The sequence below is a fragment of the Perca flavescens genome, chromosome 14 (assembly GCF_004354835.1).
Source record: "Perca flavescens isolate YP-PL-M2 chromosome 14, PFLA_1.0, whole genome shotgun sequence".
NCBI classification, from domain to species: domain Eukaryota; kingdom Metazoa; phylum Chordata; class Actinopteri; order Perciformes; family Percidae; genus Perca; species Perca flavescens.
In genome coordinates this window covers 9457849-9476970 of record NC_041344.1, presented here as the reverse complement: position 1 = coordinate 9476970, position 19122 = coordinate 9457849, and the positions used below count along the sequence as shown (strand labels likewise).

Sequence of the window (19122 nt, the reverse complement as noted above, 5' to 3'; positions counted from 1 at the left end):
TAACAGAGAATCACATCACATTACATCTCTGTGCTCAGAGTATCATCCACAATACAGGTGTAATACATTTATAGGTGTAAACCTCATTCACCATTTATGTCGCTTCTGCACATCTGCTTCATTTGGTATTAAACTCGCAAGAAGTAATGTTTGAAAATCCCACATAATTTAATTAGGGTTAGGTGCAAGGAGCAGATGCTCAGAGTATTAGCTTACACATGCTCTTTTATTCACACACAGAGTCATTTGGTATATGGCAACTATGAATCTTTTAATAGCTTCCATTGTTCTCACCCAACCAGTGAGACACAACAACTCACTCACCTTTTTAGCCAGAGTATCGATTCCCATTTGTGTGGTCTCTGTCTGCAGGAGCTTCAGAGCCAGCTGACTCAGCGCGGAGAACAGTATCACCGCCTGCTGGATCAAGGGGAGTCCATGCTGCTGGCTCGTGGAGGAGAGGAAGCAGGACCCGGTACCACCCAGACCCAGCAGAACCTGGCCATGCTGCAGAACAAGTGGGCCAGCTTCAACACCAAGATGGACGACCGCAGGGTAAGACTGTGACACGAGGAGACTTTGATTGCTCCGTCCTATTGACTTATATTACCCCTCTGGCTTTCGATGATTTATTGGCGTGTTTTTAACTTTAAACTGATCTTTCCAGGCAAAGTTGGATGAGGCCGTTTCCTTGGCAACAGGTTTCCAGACCTCCCTGCAGGACACCATCAACTGGCTGACCCAGGCTGAACAGACCCTGAACATGGCCCAGCCCCCCAGCCTCATGCTGGACACTGTCCTCTTCCAGATTGATGAGCACAAGGTACTGAACATACTCCAGTTACTAGAAACATAGTTAATGGTGCAGTAAGCGATGCTGCGCAAAGACTGTTGATATTTGAACTCAACTGCCAAACAAATACAATCCCCCCTTCAGAAGCTCTGCCCCCCACATACACGGACAGATAACTACTGGCCGGCCGGCACATTCACTTGCTGCCTCCACCCGCTCCTTTCTGTTTGTTTTCTATTTACACAGCCAGAGCTGTGTATTAACACCGGCTTTTTTTCAGTGCACACAGAAATAGGGAGCTATGTGACCGTGAAGAGATATTCCCTGAATTTGACAAAAAGTGTATTGGATTAATATCACTTACTATACATAAGTGCTCATATTATGCTTTTTGGCGTTTTCCCTTTCCTGTATTGTGTTATATATCTTTTTTTGTGCATGTAATAGGTTAACAAAGTGAAAAAGCCCAAAGTCCACCCCAACTCCAACAGAAAACACTGTTCACAAACTGCTCCAAACAGCTCTATTGTAGTCCAGCCTTTACTTCCGTGACAAACGTGCGTCATCTTGATAACACGTTATAATGCACGCCTAGCTGCTAGCGTGGCACACCCTCATACTCTGCTTCTGACTGGCTAGTAGTCCTTACCTAGCTACTGCTCATGTGCGACTCCCAACAAAGATGGAATAGTGTGATCCCTCACTCTGTAGCTAAAACAGAGAGCTCAACACAGAGGGTGAAAAGGGGAGCTGCAGCAATGTGCAGTACAACACATTATGGTGTTTTTTTTTGTTTGTTTTTTTAAATTAAACCATGTAAACCTGTTCTTATATAACCTCTAAATACAATTATGAACCTGAAAATGAGCATAATATGAGCACTTTAAGATGTTACATTTTTCCCTTTTCTTGTCTGCCCAGGTATTTGTGAATGAGGTGAACACCCACAGAGAGCAGGTCCTGGCTCTGGAGAAGGCCGGCTCTCAGCTTCGCTTTGCCAGTCTGAAGCAGGATGTTGTTCTTATTAAAAACCTGCTGCTCAGCGTCCAGGCCCGCTGGGACAAGCTGGTCCAGAGGTCACTGGACCGTGGCCGACACCTCGATGAGGCCCGAAAACGTGCCAAACAGGTACTGAAGTGGTTTATACTAAAGGGTGATAAAATGCTGATGAAGACCAAGGGCACACTGTGACTACACTGACAACATTAAAACTAGTTGAGATTTACAATAAATGTAATGTCTGTATGGGTATTGTGACTTAAGACTTTAATTTCTCTGCTATCGGTTGGTAGCAATTGTTAAATATAAAGTTATACTGTTTCTGCAATTAAACTCATGGATAGTCGTTCTTGGTGAAATTTGATACTTTTAAGGTAACTATTTCCACCGTAAATGATTATAAATCCAGATTGTGAATATCTGATTTTATTTTTTAGCAAAGAGCTCAATCAATTTTGGCTTCTTTCAGCTAGAGAATATGTATGTAGTGCATCGGTACCCAAACTGGGGTTCGCAAAGTGGCAAAGGGGGGTAGGTGGGAAAAACAACAATTCACATAAGAGTGGGGGGTATTTAGCTGGAGGTTGAAAGTCTGAAGAAAAATTTGGGAAACACTGATCTGGAATATCAAACTGAATCTCTGTAACTCTCTTTCTTCAGTTCCACGAGGCCTGGAGGAAGCTGACAGACTGGCTAGAAGAAGCAGAGAAAAGACTGGACTCCGAGCTGGAGATCTCCAACGAGCCGGACAAGATCAAAGTACAACTGGCCAAACACAAGGTACTGCGAGGCAATTATTATGCACACTGTGCATTTCTAAATTTCTAAAAATCTTTTATTAAGTTGTGTTCCCATCTAAAAAAAGTCTCTTTCTTCCCTTTCCATTCTCGCCTCTCCAGGAGTTCCAGAAAGCGTTGGGATCGAAGCAGCCGGTTTACGACACTACAGTGAGGTCTGGGCGGGCCATGAGGGACAAGGCTCAGCTGCCTGCAGACACCCAGAAACTAGACCACCTGGTGGGAGAGGTCCGCGACAAGTGGGACACAGTCTGTGGCAAGAGCGTGGAGAGGTAAAGAGGGGGGGGGCAATGAAACTGGCTTTCCCCAAACTATTCATTACAGAGGGGTATGTTCATATGGGATATAATTAACAGCTGCTTGTCTTCTCTCCTCCATCCAGACAATACAAACTGGAGGAGGCTCTGCTGTTCTCAGGCCAGTTTGCAGAGGCTCTGCAGGCCCTGGTGGACTGGTTGTATCGGGTAGAGCCCCAGCTGGCTGAAGACCAGCCTGTCAATGGAGATCTGGATCTGGTGTCCAACCTCATGGACTCACATAAGGTGTGTAAACAGAACTGTACTCCTTAGTTTAGTTTAGTTTATGTATCTATCTCGAACAATCAACCTACTTTCAAAGAGAAAAGAGGAAAAAGATGAAATAAAACAAGAATAACACACAATCCTATACAAATCAATCTGATTCCATCAAACAACATGTATGTATGAGAGGATGATAATGTCACAGAGCGTTCTAAGTCTGACAGTACTGATGTCTAAACCCGCAGGCTTTCCAAAAAGAGCTGGGTAAGAGAACCGGCAGCGTTCAGGCTCTGAAGCGCTCAGCTCGGGACCTGATGGATACCGGCCGCGATGACACGGCGTGGGTCAAAGTTCAGCTTCAGGAGCTCAGCAACCGCTGGGATACAGTGTGCGCTCTGTCGGTCACAAAGCAAACCCGTCTCCAGCAGGCCCTCAAACAGGTCAGAGGGGACGCTGCACTGCAGATTCAAATTGATTGCTCATGCTTGTTCGTGGGATCTAGGCCTACTCTGTCTGTAAATGTCCTGCGATAACTGCTGTTATGATTTGATACTATAAGTAATATTGAATTGAATTGATTTAACGTTTTCTTTCCTTAAACATCAATGCTTTGTCAGAAATGCACAAGGACACTATTAAAGATCTCGCCCTGTCGTCTTTCCAATTGCCTTTTCTTCCATCAGGCGGAGGAGTTCCGTACGGCGATACAGATGCTCCTGGAGTGGCTCTCTGAGGCGGAGCAGACGCTTCGTTTCCGTGGCGTCCTTCCCGAAGAGGCAGAGACTCTGCAGGCGCTGCTGCACACACATCGTGACTTCATGGGCACCGTGGAGGACAAGAGGACGGATGTCAACAAGGCTGCTGGCATGGGAGAGAGCATCCTGACTGTTTGTCACCCAGACTCCATCACCACCATCAAACACTGGATAACCATCATCAGGGCACGCTTCGAGGAGGTAAGGAGGGGAGGGCGGGGCTTCCTGTTTTTATTTAGAAGACAGACCATTTTTGTCCTCCAGATATAAAACATCTTAGGTTAACTATTGTTTGTAAAGGTTGTCTTTTCAACGTTTGAGATTTAGGGTTTGAGATTTTGGAAGACCTACATTTATTGACCTCCTCTTAACCTTTATTTATCTAGGGACATATTTTAATGAAAACAAGATGGAAATGTCTTCTATTAATCCACACCCTTCGCTCTACAGGTGCTGACGTGGGCCAAACAGCACGAGCAGCGGCTGGAGACGGCTCTGACCGAGGTGCTCAACAACGCCAACCTGCTGGAGGAGCTGTTGTCATGGCTACAGTTTGCGGAGACCACACTGGTCCAGAGAGACACAGAGCCGCTCCCTCAGGACATCCCACAACTCAAAACACTCATCACAGAACACCAGGTGGGCTTCGCTGTCGCATCACGTGTTTGTGGGCAAACATGGTTTGGGGTTTTAGGTCTTTACAATGCATGCCTTATAGCTGCTTGTGTTTGTGCTGTCCATTGATAGTTGTGTTGTCCAACTTTGCTTGCTTACTCACTGCCGGTGTTTGTTGTTCTCAGATGTTTATGGAGGAGATGACGAGGAAGCAGCCAGATGTTGACAAAGTGACGAAGACCTACAAAAGAAAACCAGCTGAGGCTCCCAGCAGCCTGGCTGAGAGGAGAGGAGCTCGTAAGTCACCTGTGTTTGCTTTTTGATGCACAAATATTATCATCTCCCGCTCTTTTTTTCACGATAGCGTAAGTGCATTCACTACAAAAGGTTTATCAGAAGTAACCGAGAGGATTTGTTAACTCTCTGCTTCCTCCGCAGGCAAACACCAGCAGCAGCAGCAACAGCAGGCAGCCATGCAGCTCTCCGGAGGAAACCCACGGCTCAACCAGCTCTGTGCCAGGTGGCAGCAAGTTTGGCTGCTGGCTCTTGACCGCCAGCGCAAACTCAATGATGGTCTGGACAGACTGGAGGAGGTATCTTTCTTGTCAACACATCACGAATAGGCCTACATTCAAATATGTACCTATTGTCATTAGTTAAATCCCAATATCGACCGTGTCCTGGTCAGTGAAAGCTTTGACTTTCTGAAGATACAGTAACTGGCAATAGTTTGACATTACTTACACACTCGGACTCACATTCTTTCTGTCACTATGACGTGAAAAGTATCACAGCAATGTCTGTCCATTTTCAGCTCAAAGAGTTTGCCAACTTTGACTTTGATGTGTGGAGGAAAAAGTACATGCGCTGGATGAACCATAAGAAGTCTCGCGTCATGGACTTCTTCAGACGCATCGACAAGGACCAAGATGGAAAGATCACGCGCCAGGAGTTTATCGACGGCATCCTGGCATCAAGTAGGTTATCTAACTACGTGTTTGGTTGGGGGTCGACTTGTTTAGACAGTTATAAAGACATTATATGATGTTTTATGGTTATGGCTGCGGTAGTTTCTAGGTTGCTACAACATATTAGATTGTACTACTTTATTCAGGTCATTTTATTATATTTTATTTAAATTATATTTATATATTTATAGTTTCTATGAGAAGAGAGGGCCAGGGCAAAACACATTTCATTGCATTCTCTCTGTACTTTGTATTTTTAAATGCACATGACAATAAACTTGAACTTGAATGAATTCCTGTTGTGTGTCTGTGCAGAGTTTCCCACCAGTAAGCTGGAGATGACAGCAGTGGCAGACATCTTTGACAGAGACGGAGACGGTTACATTGACTACTACGAGTTTGTTGCTGCTCTGCACCCCAACAAGGACGCCTACAGACCTACCACTGACGCTGATAAGATAGAGGATGAGGTAAGAGAAATCAGAAGTAAAATACATGGAAATAAGTTATGCCAATGTGAAGATGTGTATGGTGCGTTATCGGGGCAAAGAACAGTGAGCTACCAGCCATGGGAGAACCAGTCAGCCATTGGACTGATGCATGGTTAGTAGTCTGAATGCATTCACTGACATGTTGTTTGTTTGTTGTGCAGGTGACTCGGCAGGTGGCCCAGTGTAAATGTGCCAAGAGGTTCCAAGTGGAGCAGATAGGAGAGAACAAATACCGGGTAAGTTCAGCTCAGTCTTTGGTTCAGTTTAATATTATTTAGAGAATAAGTTCCAAACTGTAATGTATACTTATACTATGATACTATAAAAGATTCATTGTTAATGTTCATTGCAATTAATTGATTGTTAAATGTTAACAGACCTGGGTCAAAGGGGATTTGCAAATGATTGTTGGCTATTTTTTAAACTTCATTCTTAAACTAGCAGACAAGAACAACAGGTCAACTTAGTTTGAGTTTGCTGCGATTGACACTCAAGTCAGCAGTACATGACCTGCATGTGCTGTTTCAAACAATAAAGTCCAGAGTCTTCTTATCAAGTTACTGTTAAGTCCATAGTTCTGCTTTACTTGTAAGAAGAAGAATACATGTTTACGCTATGATTAAGAGTAACCTTGCAAACACTGTTTGACCCAGTTCTGATTAATGGACAGTTTATTATTAACTGGCTTTGTCTTCACTTGTCCAGCAGGCAACAATTAACTTCTCAACATAACTTCACAGCATTTTCTCTTGTGTTTTCATCTCACATCATGATCTCGTGGTGTGTTAAAAATTGGCTGTATCTTAACATATAACATGTCACGATAACATTGATGTATAACGTGTTAATAACTCTCACAGCCCTCCAGGATTGTCAGCTGAGCCTTCTTTATCATCACCAAAACATTAACAAAACCCTGTTAACGTAACTGCATAGACACACAGCCGGGCTGCTGGGTATGAAAGAGACAGAGCTCTGGCTCATTTACTGGCACTGCTTCTTTAAACCAAGCCAATTTAAAGAAGTTTTAGTCCAACTTAACTAAAACCTGTTACACCAAATGAACTCTGAGGTAGTTTGATGCACATATTCAGCTCTTTGTTTATTTTTTCTTCACTGCAATTTTAATAAATAAAATTAAATAATGGCAACAACCAAGTTCATTATTATTAGTGAAAGTTGGAGAGTGACATTTTTATTTATTTTAACAAAAAAAAAATCTCGTTCCTGACAGGGTGACTTGGAATAATCAAACTACTACGCAAAAGTGGTTCAATTATCTGATTTACATAATATAATATACATTATATTGTATACTGTATATGAATGATATGTCTACCACATTTTCAAGCCTATAAAAATACAAACAAGATGTTAACACCTTGTTGGCATCATCAAATACAGCCCCAAGGAATGTTCAGGCATTCAGGTTTTATTTTGTAGGAATATGGAAGTTGTTTAAAACCTATTGGAACTACAGTGATTTTGGTGGTTTTCCCAGCAGTCTGTGTGTATCTGTGCAGCATTTTACAGCGGTTGTTGATAGTTTTCAGCACCGTACTTACAGGCTCGCCCATCACTACCACTACTACAGTATGTGTCCACGCCATCATTATCCACTGGGTAATGATATCCAGCGTCTGACTGCAGGACACTGGGGATACTAATACCACACCAATATGTTGTTGTCACATTGGTTGTCTGTCTTGTCTGGCTTCACTTTTCTTCACTGCCACTGTCTTTACCTCCATCTTACCGTCATTGACTGGCAGTTTTAAAAAGCACTTTCATAACATCTACAGGCATTCATATCCACTGCATCTTTTCGCTTACACAACTAATTCTGAGCTCAAATAACAGAAATACACAGTGAAATGTAATTCTTTTTTTAGAAGATCTTGAACACACATATAATGGTATCCATTCATACATTACAAACTTCAGTTATCAGTACATGTTGTTTCACTCCTGCTCTGTTTCTTTCTCCTTGTGTTCCTGTGCTCCGTGTCTACTGGATTTTTTTGTAGTTCTTCCTCGGAAACCAGGTAAAGTGACGCTCCCGCTGCTGTGATTGGATGTGTGAAATCTGCTTCCTGTATTCCCCACCAATGGAGTGTTGTCCTTTCTGCTTTCACACGCTTACAAAAAAGTATTTTTCCATATTAAAAAAAAAGAATTTAAAACAGAGGAAGCACTCCGTTGTGGCTTTGCAATGTGTAAGCAGGTTTCACCGTCCAGATATGTTCCCGCTGTGATTTGTTTGGTGTTGAGAGTGACAAATTGCACAATGTGAAGCAGGCGACAGTGACATGGCTGAAGTGGTGATTAGTGGTTAGGTGATATATAGTGTGCTGTGGACTGAAGCTGGGAAGCAAATCAAGCTGCTTGGAGAGAGATCCAGAACATTTCTTCTGTGCTGGTATCGCTTTGGAGCTCTGCTTTGCTCAGCAGTTTGAACAAAACTTTTTCGACTGAATACAAACATGCTCGTGATTTCTACTGTAAATGATAATGCTTATATTTGGGTGGCTGGGTGAACCAGGCTGAGAATCATCAGATGCATGTTTTTTTTTTTTGGTTTTTTTGAGTCATTGCATGAAGTACAACAAATCGTCCGTTCAGATTTGGTACATGGGCTGCTTGGTGTGATGCTGTGATTCAACTAAAACGTCAAAACATCAATCAATGTATCCACTATTATTTTACTCACTGATTTTGTCTCCTTTTTCTGATTCTCTCTTTTCCCTTCTCCCTTTCTTTCTACCCGTTCTATTTTTACTACTCCTCCCTCGTCCTCTCTTCTGTTTTCTACTCCGTTCACTTGTCTCTTGCCCTCTTTTCTCCTCATTTCTCTTCGTCCCTTCCTGCTTTATGTTTTGACCCCCTCAGTTCGGTGACTCTCAGCAGCTGCGTCTGGTGAGGATTCTGCGCAGCACGGTGATGGTGAGAGTCGGAGGTGGTTGGATGGCTCTGGACGAGTTCCTGGTCAAAAATGATCCATGCAGAGGTGAGTGATGTTTACACACAACGCACACACACACACACACACAAACACGCACACACACACACACACACACACACCTACACCTTCTTTCTCCTCTGTCTCACTTTCTTTAATTCAGATGCATTTACTACAGTGCATTTACTGGCAATGGATTTTGGTGGCAGATTTTATTTATTTTTTTACATTTTTGATCCATGTTTTTTTGATTATATATTACGATAACATTTTAAATATTTTTTCTATTGCAATAAAAAAGGATTGTAAAACTTTTTTTTTTTTTTTTAACTGTGTGTGTCACAAACACTCACACAAATTTGAGCCATCAAGTCCAATAAAGAGCAACACATCTGGAAAACTTTTAAGCCAGGGAGTCACTAACTTTAGATTTAGCTCCATGGGCCTTAAAATGCACAAGCCCGATAAATATTTTCAATGTATGCATGCCGAGAGCAGTTGTAATCGAAATGCATGGGGTACATTGTGGAAGGTGTGGATATATGTCAGACATCAAATAATATCGTCCGGGCTCTAGCACTGACACAAACACACCCTCACTTTACTCTTTACAAAAGCAAACACACCTCCAGAGGTGCCTCCTGCACTGAGCTCATATTTACACCACCAAGCATAAGTGAGTGACAGCATACAGATCCGTGGAGTCAGCGGAAGGAAAACACACTGACAAAACTGACTTTTGTCAAGTCGTCTGTCAGCAGGTGATGCAGTGAAACGCTGCCCCCTCTCACTTTCTCTCTCCAGTGTTTCCTTCAAGTGCCGTCTACATTTGGTGTCTTTGTTTCTCTCTCCGTCTCTTATTTCTGAAATCTCTCTGAGCCCGTCCTCAATGCGATCACATGTTTGATATCTGTATATGCACGGCCGATTCTCTCTCCCATCTCGGCCTCTGTCCTGTCTTACTTATTTCATTCTCTTTCAAATAAAACCGTAGTATTGCATGGTGCATGATCCTCAGTTCTCTTCCTCCCCCTCTCTCTTCCTCCCTCCCTCCCTTTTTCTCTTTCCCCAGTGCAACATCCAGGACTTAAGATTCTCCGCTCCGATTCCAGTAGCTCCATCTCATCTCGTATAGGTTGGACTTCTCCTCTATCTGTTACGCTTTCACTCTCTCCTAACTGCCTGTCTTTTCTCCGCCCCGTCTGTTTTGCCAGCTCTCTTTTTCTATCTCTCCTGGACTCCCTTTAAGATCTCTTCTCTTTTCTTCCTCTCTGTTGCTTTTTTCTTGTTCTCTCTCCGATTATCCTCATCTTTTCTTCCTCTTCTTCTTCTTTGGTTTGTTGGTTTGGCCTTGTTGCTGTGCCTTGCTGACTGTGATCACCAGACTAACGTAATGTCTCCCCACTGTTCTGCTTTTCCTCTCTCCTGACCTCCCCTCTCCCGGCCGTTGCCGCTCATGCAAGCTCTGATATCCTGACCGGTTGTTTTCAGGGGTCACTGACACTCGTCCGGACCCCCATTGGTTGGCTGTTTGTGTTTATGATCCGTGTGAGTGTGTCAATGGAGTGATTTTTGACAGTCTCAACTCCAAAAGCAGTGCCTGTGTGTGTGTGTGTGTGTATGTGTGTATGTGTGTGTGTGTGTGTACATGAGTGTGTTGCCAAGAAGTGATATCTTAAGGTGTGTGAGACTCTCTTCATTCCACCATGACCTTGCTGTTATTTCACATTGTCTCTTGTGTCTCTTAGTGGCAGTCACTCCTGGCTATTTCTGCTGCCGAGGTATCTACACTTCCTCTCTCTCTCGGCTCCTCTGTCACTCCATCTCTTTCACTCTCCATCCATCCGTCTAGCCAGCTGTCAGTCTCCATCTTTATCCACAGCTGTGTGTGTGTGTGTGTGTGTGTGTGTGTGTGTGTGTGTGTGTGTGTGTGTGTGTGTGTGTGTGTGCGTGTGCGTGTGTGTGCGTGTGTGAATGCATGCGTGTCAGTACCATTTCTAACTGTGGTCAGGTCTATGTGTTTAGGCATTGATGTCAGTCTTGTCTGTGTGCCACATGTGCGTCATGCTTTCCTCACTCACAACAAAGCAGGATTTGGCCAACCCCTGGTCTATATATTTGTATTCTATTTGTTAAAATGTTTTTTTGAATTTATTAATTAAAGATGGTTGAATTTTAAAATTAAAGAAACATGGATGGAGATGCTCAGCAGAAAAGAAGACGTAACGTATAAAGCTTGAAAACTAAATAGTTAAAATAGTCGTGTTTTCATGTTACAATGAACGCTGCTTACGTGTATCTTCTTTTTTATGTTAGTGTAAAAAAGTAAAAAATTCATATACGTGCTTCACAGAGACAGTGAGTGTCTAAGACCTGGGCGTGGCCAGCCTGGGTTTCTAATAACGCTGGCTTCCAACGCGGCTCCTTTAAATGTGATGGCTGGTTGGTGGGAGACACAATTACAGGGTGCACCTGGCTGGCTGGCGCTGAGGGGGGACGTAATTGCAGGGTGCACCCGTTTTAATTGACCGGCCTTGCTGTTGGGTTGCTAGGGACGATGGCCGTGAGGCTAAGAGTTGCATTGCTGCTACGGCTAGCTGCAGCCTTCTTCTCCTCCCTCTTTCTCTTCTTTTTTGACTCCTTTTACACAATTTTTTCACTTTCATTTTGTTTCTTTTCCACCCACTCTGAATCTGTCTCTTTATTTCTTGTTCCTTTTGCAACTCTCTCTCGTTCTCTCTCTCTCTCTCTCTCTCTCTCTCTCTCTCTCTCTCTCTCTCTCTCTCTCTCTCTCTCTCTCTCTCTCTCTCTCTCTCTCTCTCTCTGTGGCTGGCTGCTCCAGGCTTGTTGTTGTCTGCTGGGGCTGCTGCACTACTTTTTGTACGAGAATGCTGCTGAGTGTTATTTGAAGAAGGGGGAAACCCTGAATCTCTGGGCTCTCTCCCGCTAAGCATAAACCAGGCATGACCTCCACAATGCATACTGTATATTTATACACATGTTGTGTATACACAGCAGCTGAGATGCTCCTTCGCAGCGAGAAGTGAAAATGAATTCAAATGGAGGGGCTTGTTGAAAAACGAGAGAAGAGAGGCTGTGCTTTTTGCTCCCGCCAACCTCAGATGTTTTTAAGCAAATACGCAATGAAAGTGTGTGCGGCATTTTTCACAAAATTGGAGACACTTGCCGTTGCTTAAAGGAATGGTTCGACTTTTTGGGAGAGCCAACATCATGACCTCCCGTCTCGGCTAGCCTCTGTTCCACTAGCTTCTGTGACTCAATCTCTCATTAAGCATTTCCGTCATAGGTCTTTCTGAAAAAAATAAGCGTGTTTCAGGAGTTACCTTTCCATACTCTTAAGACAAACTAGCTTCCACAGCAGCACTCGCTATCGGAAAAGAAAACCTTTGAAATATTGATAAAGTAAACGATTACTCAATGAGCACAGAAAAACTACAACCCCCATGAAAACACGCGGGTACTTAGGCCATCATAACTTTGTTACGGTCTCTTCTAAAGTAATTTTTCTCTGCTACGATCTCTGCTGATTAAAAACTTCTACAGCATTCAGTCTTCTCTGTCCTGCTCTTATTACAGCCAGATCCCTCGAATCGCCTGTGAACTCGTCTGTTGAGCCATTACGCTTAGGCCGCAAAGGTCTAGGGCTTATGGGAAATGGTGTTCGTTAATGGCTGCTTAAAAACTGAAATAAATCCAATATACAATATTAGGTTACTTACTTTTTAGTTGATAGCATTGTTTCCAATGTTATTGAGATTTTGAATGAAGTTTTCTTACTTCTGGAGAAAAACCCAGACATTCCTCCATATGCCCTCCATACACCAATTGTGTATGTACAATGGAATATGTGCTGGACAATTTTTCTCGGGAGGAAAGCAAATGAGCATATTTTTCCAAAATGTTGAACTATTCCTTTAAATATACAGTCAGCACTCTGTTAGCAGCTTTTTAATTCTCACTTGTTGAGAAAATAATCTCTGTAGTGCCGAAAATGTTTTCTCTGGCGATGAACAAGAAAATATGTGAAACGAGAACACTGAGCTGTGGACTGGAGATTTTTGATAAATTTGTCTGCACATGACAGCGTGTCTCCAAAACGTGTCCACAAACGTGGATGACTTGCTGACTTTCTTTGCGTATCGAATTGATTAATTTTCTCCTTTTGCACTCAAACCAAACCCACTCACTCACCTCCCCCCTTAAAAAACAACTCAACCAAAGTGCACTTAAGACTCCCTGAACCCCTCAACCGCACCCCCTCCAAACACCGCCCCCCTGCTCACGTGCACTCTCATATGAAACATGCACGGACTCATGTCTGCAGCCAAGGAAGCACGGACTCTCTCCCTCACTCTGCTCGCTGCCTCTGACGCCCCCTGCTGGAGGAAGAATGTGAGCCGACACAAACGAACCAACTCATTTGTCTTTTCTCTCTCTGTTTTCTCTTCAGCTCGTGGCCGCACCAACCTGGAGCTGAGGGAGAAGTTCATCCTTCCCGAAGGAGCGTCTCAGGGTCTGGCCGCCTTCCGCACCCGAGGTCGACGCTCCAAACCGGGCTCCCGCAACGCCTCGCCCACCCGCTCCTCCTCCTCGGCCTCCCACAGCGGAGCCTCCCTCCCCTCTGCTCCCTCCACCCCCCGCCACACCGACAGCCTCCGCATCATCCAGGGTAAGAGCTGACATCAGTCTGAACACCTTTTAGAGTTGAGGCAGGATCTCATTTTATGGACCTACAACGGTGTCTGAAATCCAATTATTTTAGGTTTTTATTATTTTCTGCATACAATGAAAAGTTTCTCTGCTTCACATCCAGTCATTACACCGCATTAATGACAGAACAGGAATAGTAGTATGTTATGAATCATACCACTTTTACAGAACACAACCAACCTTCACTGCCTTTAATAAGATAAAGGATAAATAACTTGGGTTTAAAATTCATCTTGAATTTAATACCAGCTATAATTTTAAAGGAAAAATGTAAAATTTTGATTTTTAAAACGTGCAGGGGACTTTTCTTCACACTGAGATAAAACACAGAAGACAACATGGTTAAAGACCCATTCAATAAAGTCAAGAAAATGACACAGGACACTTTTCACAGCATTATTTAACACTGAGACACAACATGATTGTGCAGAATAAAATAAAATAAGACATAAAGACATCATTTCTTAAATTCCTCATTTAGTCGCATTAAAGGGGACTTCACCGATTATGCACATCAATCTCTTGGGGAGCACTATTGCATATGTGAAAAATGCTGACTTTTTAACTAAATAAAGAGAACGAGGAACAACCTTCTCTGTCTTTGGCCGTTGTGTGTTTGAGGCTGTAATGTCAAATAGAAACACTCATAGCTCATTGTTAGAAGTCAACCAGACTACATGTAGTCATTAGTGTTGTTGTCGTCATGTGATGTGATGTGTCAGCACTGTTAACATTTGTGTATGAGAGAGAGAGAGAGAGAGACCGACTGAATGCATTTTGTATGTGTGTTTGTGTGTTTTTATGGGTTTATATGTTATACATTGTTCAGTTGTTGTTGTTGTCATCCTCCTGTTCTCAAAAATCACCACATCCTTAACTGTGAATTTCTTTTGTTTTTTGTTCTTGTTTCTTTGTTTTGTCTTTCATCTTTGTGCCTTTTCCCTTCGTTCCTGCCATTCCTTTTAACCTGCCTTCAAAAATGTCCTTCCTGCATTGTTGGGTTCTCTGTTTAAAAAACAAAACAAAAAATGAAAATCAAATCATCTGCTTTACACAAAAATACACTGCGCTGCACTTCCTCGCTATCCAACCGCTGCTCCCCTTCCCTCCACAACTCCTTCCCGCCTTCATTTACTTCTTTCTTTTGCTGCTTTGCTCTCCTCCACCCTTCCTTCCTTCCATCCATCCTTCCTCCTTCCTTTCTCCCTTCCCTTCCTCCCTTCAGTCCTCCAATACTCACTCGCGTGACTATGCCAAGCCCTGGCTGGCACACAGTAAAACTCCAACGCCAGCCAAGTGCCACTGCTGCCCAGATCTCGGTCAAAGCCACACCACTCCTGGGCACGAGGTAACACACTCACCCCACCCACCCAAACCACCCACCTACCTGTCCCGCCCAACCCCACCCCACTTAACGCGCTAATGCACTAACGCACACTCCCGGGTCCACTCACACCGCCGTAACGTGAAAACTTTGAACCTGCAGTTTCATTGGTTTCCATGTTTGAGGTAAAGATTACATCTCCTAAAGGTTGTGAAAATGTTCCGACCTTTGAGAATAAACATGATGTGGTCCAGCAAAAACCTGAAAGATGACATTTTGAAGATGCAAGGTCTTAGTTTTTTTTTATTTTTATAAAGTGTGTATTCAAAAGCACTTAAAGCAAAAATAACATTCAGTCCAGAATTTTTTTCAGATTTTATCGCCCTGTCTTATTACTTGTTAATGTAGAGTTGTGACAATTAGCTGATGAATTTATTAGTTGATTGACCAAAATATCATTTGCCGAAAATCTTTGGTTTTATAACCAATGAAGTTGTTTGAAACAGCTATAACTCATATTTTTATAAAAACATTTTATCAAATGACAATGTGACAGAAGTGATGAACCTACATCGAATTATCACTTGTCATTTGATTCACTGCTGGTCATTGTTTTATGTCGAGTAAACTATGTTTGGGTTTAAACTGTTTTCACTGTTTTATAGAATGAATGATTAATCAAGAAAATAATCAGCAGATTAATCAAAAAGTAATCATTAGTTTCAGCCCTAGATCAATGCTTTACTCTCTTTTATATAGAAAATGAAAATAACACATTTCACCAGTAATATTTGTAGAACTTGCATGGATGCCTTTGTGTGTATAGGTTTCATTTGTTGTGTCCATGTATATGTGGTGTGCTGTTTGATTGTTTTGGAGTAATATGATGATGCCGTGTTTGCATTACCAGTCACGTGACCTCCAGAGTCAGTTAATGCTCAGCTGATGTATCCCGTGTTCTCCTGCAGGGGGCGACGTCAGGCTCCAAACTAAAGAGGCCGACGTTCCACTCGAGCCGAGGCTCGCTAACCGGAGAGAACGGAGGAGCGACACACGCCAGCAAACCAGCACGAAGTGGTGAGACGACGGTCACATTTGTACTGTAAACTAATTTTATGTTCACTGAATATCCGACTAGCTGCTCTGTGAGGCTGTGCTTAGACACAGAGGTTGCTCTAAGCTAAATTGTAATGAACACAGAGGTTGCTTTGAGCTAAATTGTAATGAACACAGAGGTTGCTTTGAGCTAAATTGTAATGAACACAGAGGTTGCTTTGAGCTAAATGCTAAAGACAATGCTAACATGTTGATGTTTAGCAGGTATCATGTTTACCATGTTAGGTTAGCATGTTAACATTCACTCATTAGCAATAAAACAACAGTTGAGGCTGATAGTTTTGCAGGTAACTTATTTGATCATAAAACAATATATTAAACAAATGAAAGACCTGATGAATGGTAGTAGATGAAAATTGAAAGGTCATCAAACTTATTACAAAACTGCATGGCTTTTGATCCAAGAGTTGTCGAGTCATTTCATTTATATCCCCAACTGTGAACCTCCATGGCGTTCTGGCGCAGCTCTAGAACAAGTCTGTACAAAATGGTGTGCCAATCTATCGAGTGGATGTTGAGATGTGTGTGAAAACTTTGACCGTCTGGTTGGTTGCAATAAAAATTATGTTGGAATAGCTTTAAACCATGTCATTCATTATAAGCAAATGCTTTGCTTTTGACAAAAGCAAGACATATTTTGCACATTTTTCACACTTTTTATTGAAGTTATTATTAAACTCTTCCTGCTAGATCCGAAGCGAGGGACATCCACAGCCAGTGGGCCAACCAGCCGAGCCGGCAGCCGAGCGGGCAGCAGAGCCAGCAGTCGCCGCGGCAGCGATGCCTCAGACGCATCAGAGCTGCAGGACGCCCGTTCCGTCTGCTCAGACGCCTCGGACACCCCACGCCGACCCGGTACCGGGGCCAAACCCTCCAAGATTCCCACCATCTCCAAAAAGGCCCCCAGCCCAAAGACCCCAGGGGCTGGGAAGAAATAACACCAGCCACAGGGGAAACTGGAGCAGAACCAATATTCCTCCATTTCACAGAGGGTGGACTGCTATCATTGGGCATTTTGGGTGTACCAGCTCTTTAATCTAAAGTCCATCTAACAGGGCTTATGTAGAGTTTGTGCACTCTGACTGACATTTCCCAAGGGAAAGAAAGAGATGGATAGGATGAGTGAATCTCCTTCTCACTCTTTCCCCGGTCTCATAAACGGACTGAAAACATGCACAAGAGGAGTAGAGTTCTGGTCTGGTGGTTCCAGGCCAGCATCTGTGGGGTCGAGACCGACTTTTCCCCTTTAAGAAGCGACCCCATTTTGCCTTCCAGTCTCCTGCTTTATCTTTCAAAAGTTCCCCACCCGTGTGGAACCAAACACCACCTGACCTGACGTGATGCTGCCTTACTTATACACTTCTGTCCCGATCAGACAGAACAACAGAGAAAAGTCTTTAAACTGCTTTATACCACACTGACACACAGATACACACACACACATTTTAACACAGAGGCGGGGTAGGGAGTGGGACACACCACCACCATGGCTACAAAACCAACAAAAATGCCCAAATGACATTCAGGAAGAAAAAGAATTGTGGGTCGTTATTTTGGCTTGTGGGCCAGATGCCTCAACGATGAGTTTAAAAAGAAAATATGCAACGACTGCCATGTCCCTTCCTCCGGACGGGCTGGTGAGAAAAACCGTCACCTCAGCAGATCTGCACAAGCAGACACAACGTGTGGAGAGCTCAGGAGGCGGGACACACTGTCCGACACACACACACACACACACACACACACACACACACACACACACACACACACACACACACACACACCGGCTAACCTCAGACTCAGAGGGTCGGTGGTGGTGACTGTAGCGGTGGTGCTGCTGCTGCAGCTGAGGGCAAACACTCACACACTCAAACACCGCAGAGCAGACTCCTCCTGACCACTGGAACGTTAAGATCAGCCTTGTGTGTGCATTTCAGCAAAGGGCGGTGTGGTTTTTCACATGCCGGCGTAACAATCCAACACACAAATAACACAAACTGGCAATAGAAAGGACTATTTTTATGGTGACACTCAACTAACATCACATTACTGACAATATACAACCTGTAACCTAACCTGATGTTAATGACCGTGTTCGCGGAGTTCGACAACCAGCATGCACTAATTGTCTCTTTCTCTGCAGTTCCACCTTAATGTCTACGCTGCGTTGCCCTTAGCAGCCCAGCAGCACACACACACACACACACACACACACACACACACAAGGTGGTGTGTATAATGTGTGTCATTGTTACAGGAAATGATAGAGGTCATTGACTTGATTCACTGTATGCAAAAATTTTAATTTGCGAATGTCATTTCTTTGTTTTCTTCTCTGTTTTCTGGTTAATTTATAATCCAGTTGTACTATTGTTATCTAGCTTGAAAGAAAAATCTATTTATTTTTCAGTTTCATGTCATATCACTATTGGCGGGAAAGTGATTTAGTATTATGGTTAAAGAAACTGTTTGGTTGTTGTTTTTTTTTGTACCAAGGAAATGTCCGCTCCGCTCTTTGACATTATTTGTGTGTTTCTACTTCATTGTAACATTACATTATTCACTAGGTCACTGATTCTGATTCTAGTGGCAGCCTTGTTTGTTCATTTTTCATTTTTTGTTTTTTTTTGCTAATGACTACAATTCCCAGACCATGACCAAAGGGGTTTGCCCTTCATGTGGCGAGAGAACTACAATTATGAATGAAAAGAGACCTGGGCAGAGGGGACCAATGAGAGCAGGTTTCCTCCCTCTTGTCCCTCCCCAGCATCTCTTCTAGGCTTTTTTTCAAATGTCTGTCATTGACGTGCTGAGTTGTCTCTGTGTTATCTCAGTGTAAGAGATGGAAATTATGAAGAACTAATGAAATTACAGTAAGAAAGAAAACATCTTAAGGTGATTTTTATTTATTTATTGTCTCTGAGGGGAGGGGGATTCGGGGTGCAGGAGACGAGTCCTCCACCTTTTGATGCTGTGCTACTCTCAGTGTGATGATGAGGAGTCAATGGTGTAAAAGTAAAACAAAAAACTAAAATTATAAACAATTTTTTGTT

The 19122-nt window shown here is 43.2% G+C and overlaps 1 protein-coding gene across 1 annotated transcript in view; it reads left to right on the top strand.

Annotated features, from left to right (window-relative positions):
• The window catches only part of macf1a (microtubule actin crosslinking factor 1a), a 246337-nt gene extending 227619 nt beyond the window's left edge, over positions 1–18718 (top strand). The window contains 18 exon segments of the mRNA XM_028596953.1: positions 373–555; positions 668–823; positions 1715–1921; positions 2453–2572; positions 2692–2861; positions 2972–3131; positions 3356–3550; positions 3794–4066; positions 4316–4504; positions 4666–4777; positions 4919–5073; positions 5295–5457; positions 5764–5918; positions 6101–6175; positions 8829–8946; positions 13370–13558; positions 15896–16030; positions 16760–18718. Of these exon segments, the coding sequence (XP_028452754.1) occupies positions 373–555; positions 668–823; positions 1715–1921; positions 2453–2572; positions 2692–2861; positions 2972–3131; positions 3356–3550; positions 3794–4066; positions 4316–4504; positions 4666–4777; positions 4919–5073; positions 5295–5457; positions 5764–5918; positions 6101–6175; positions 8829–8946; positions 13370–13558; positions 15896–16030; positions 16760–17007 (3003 nt within the window). The 3' untranslated portion in view covers positions 17008–18718.
• Positions 18719–19122: the final 404 nt, after the last annotated feature.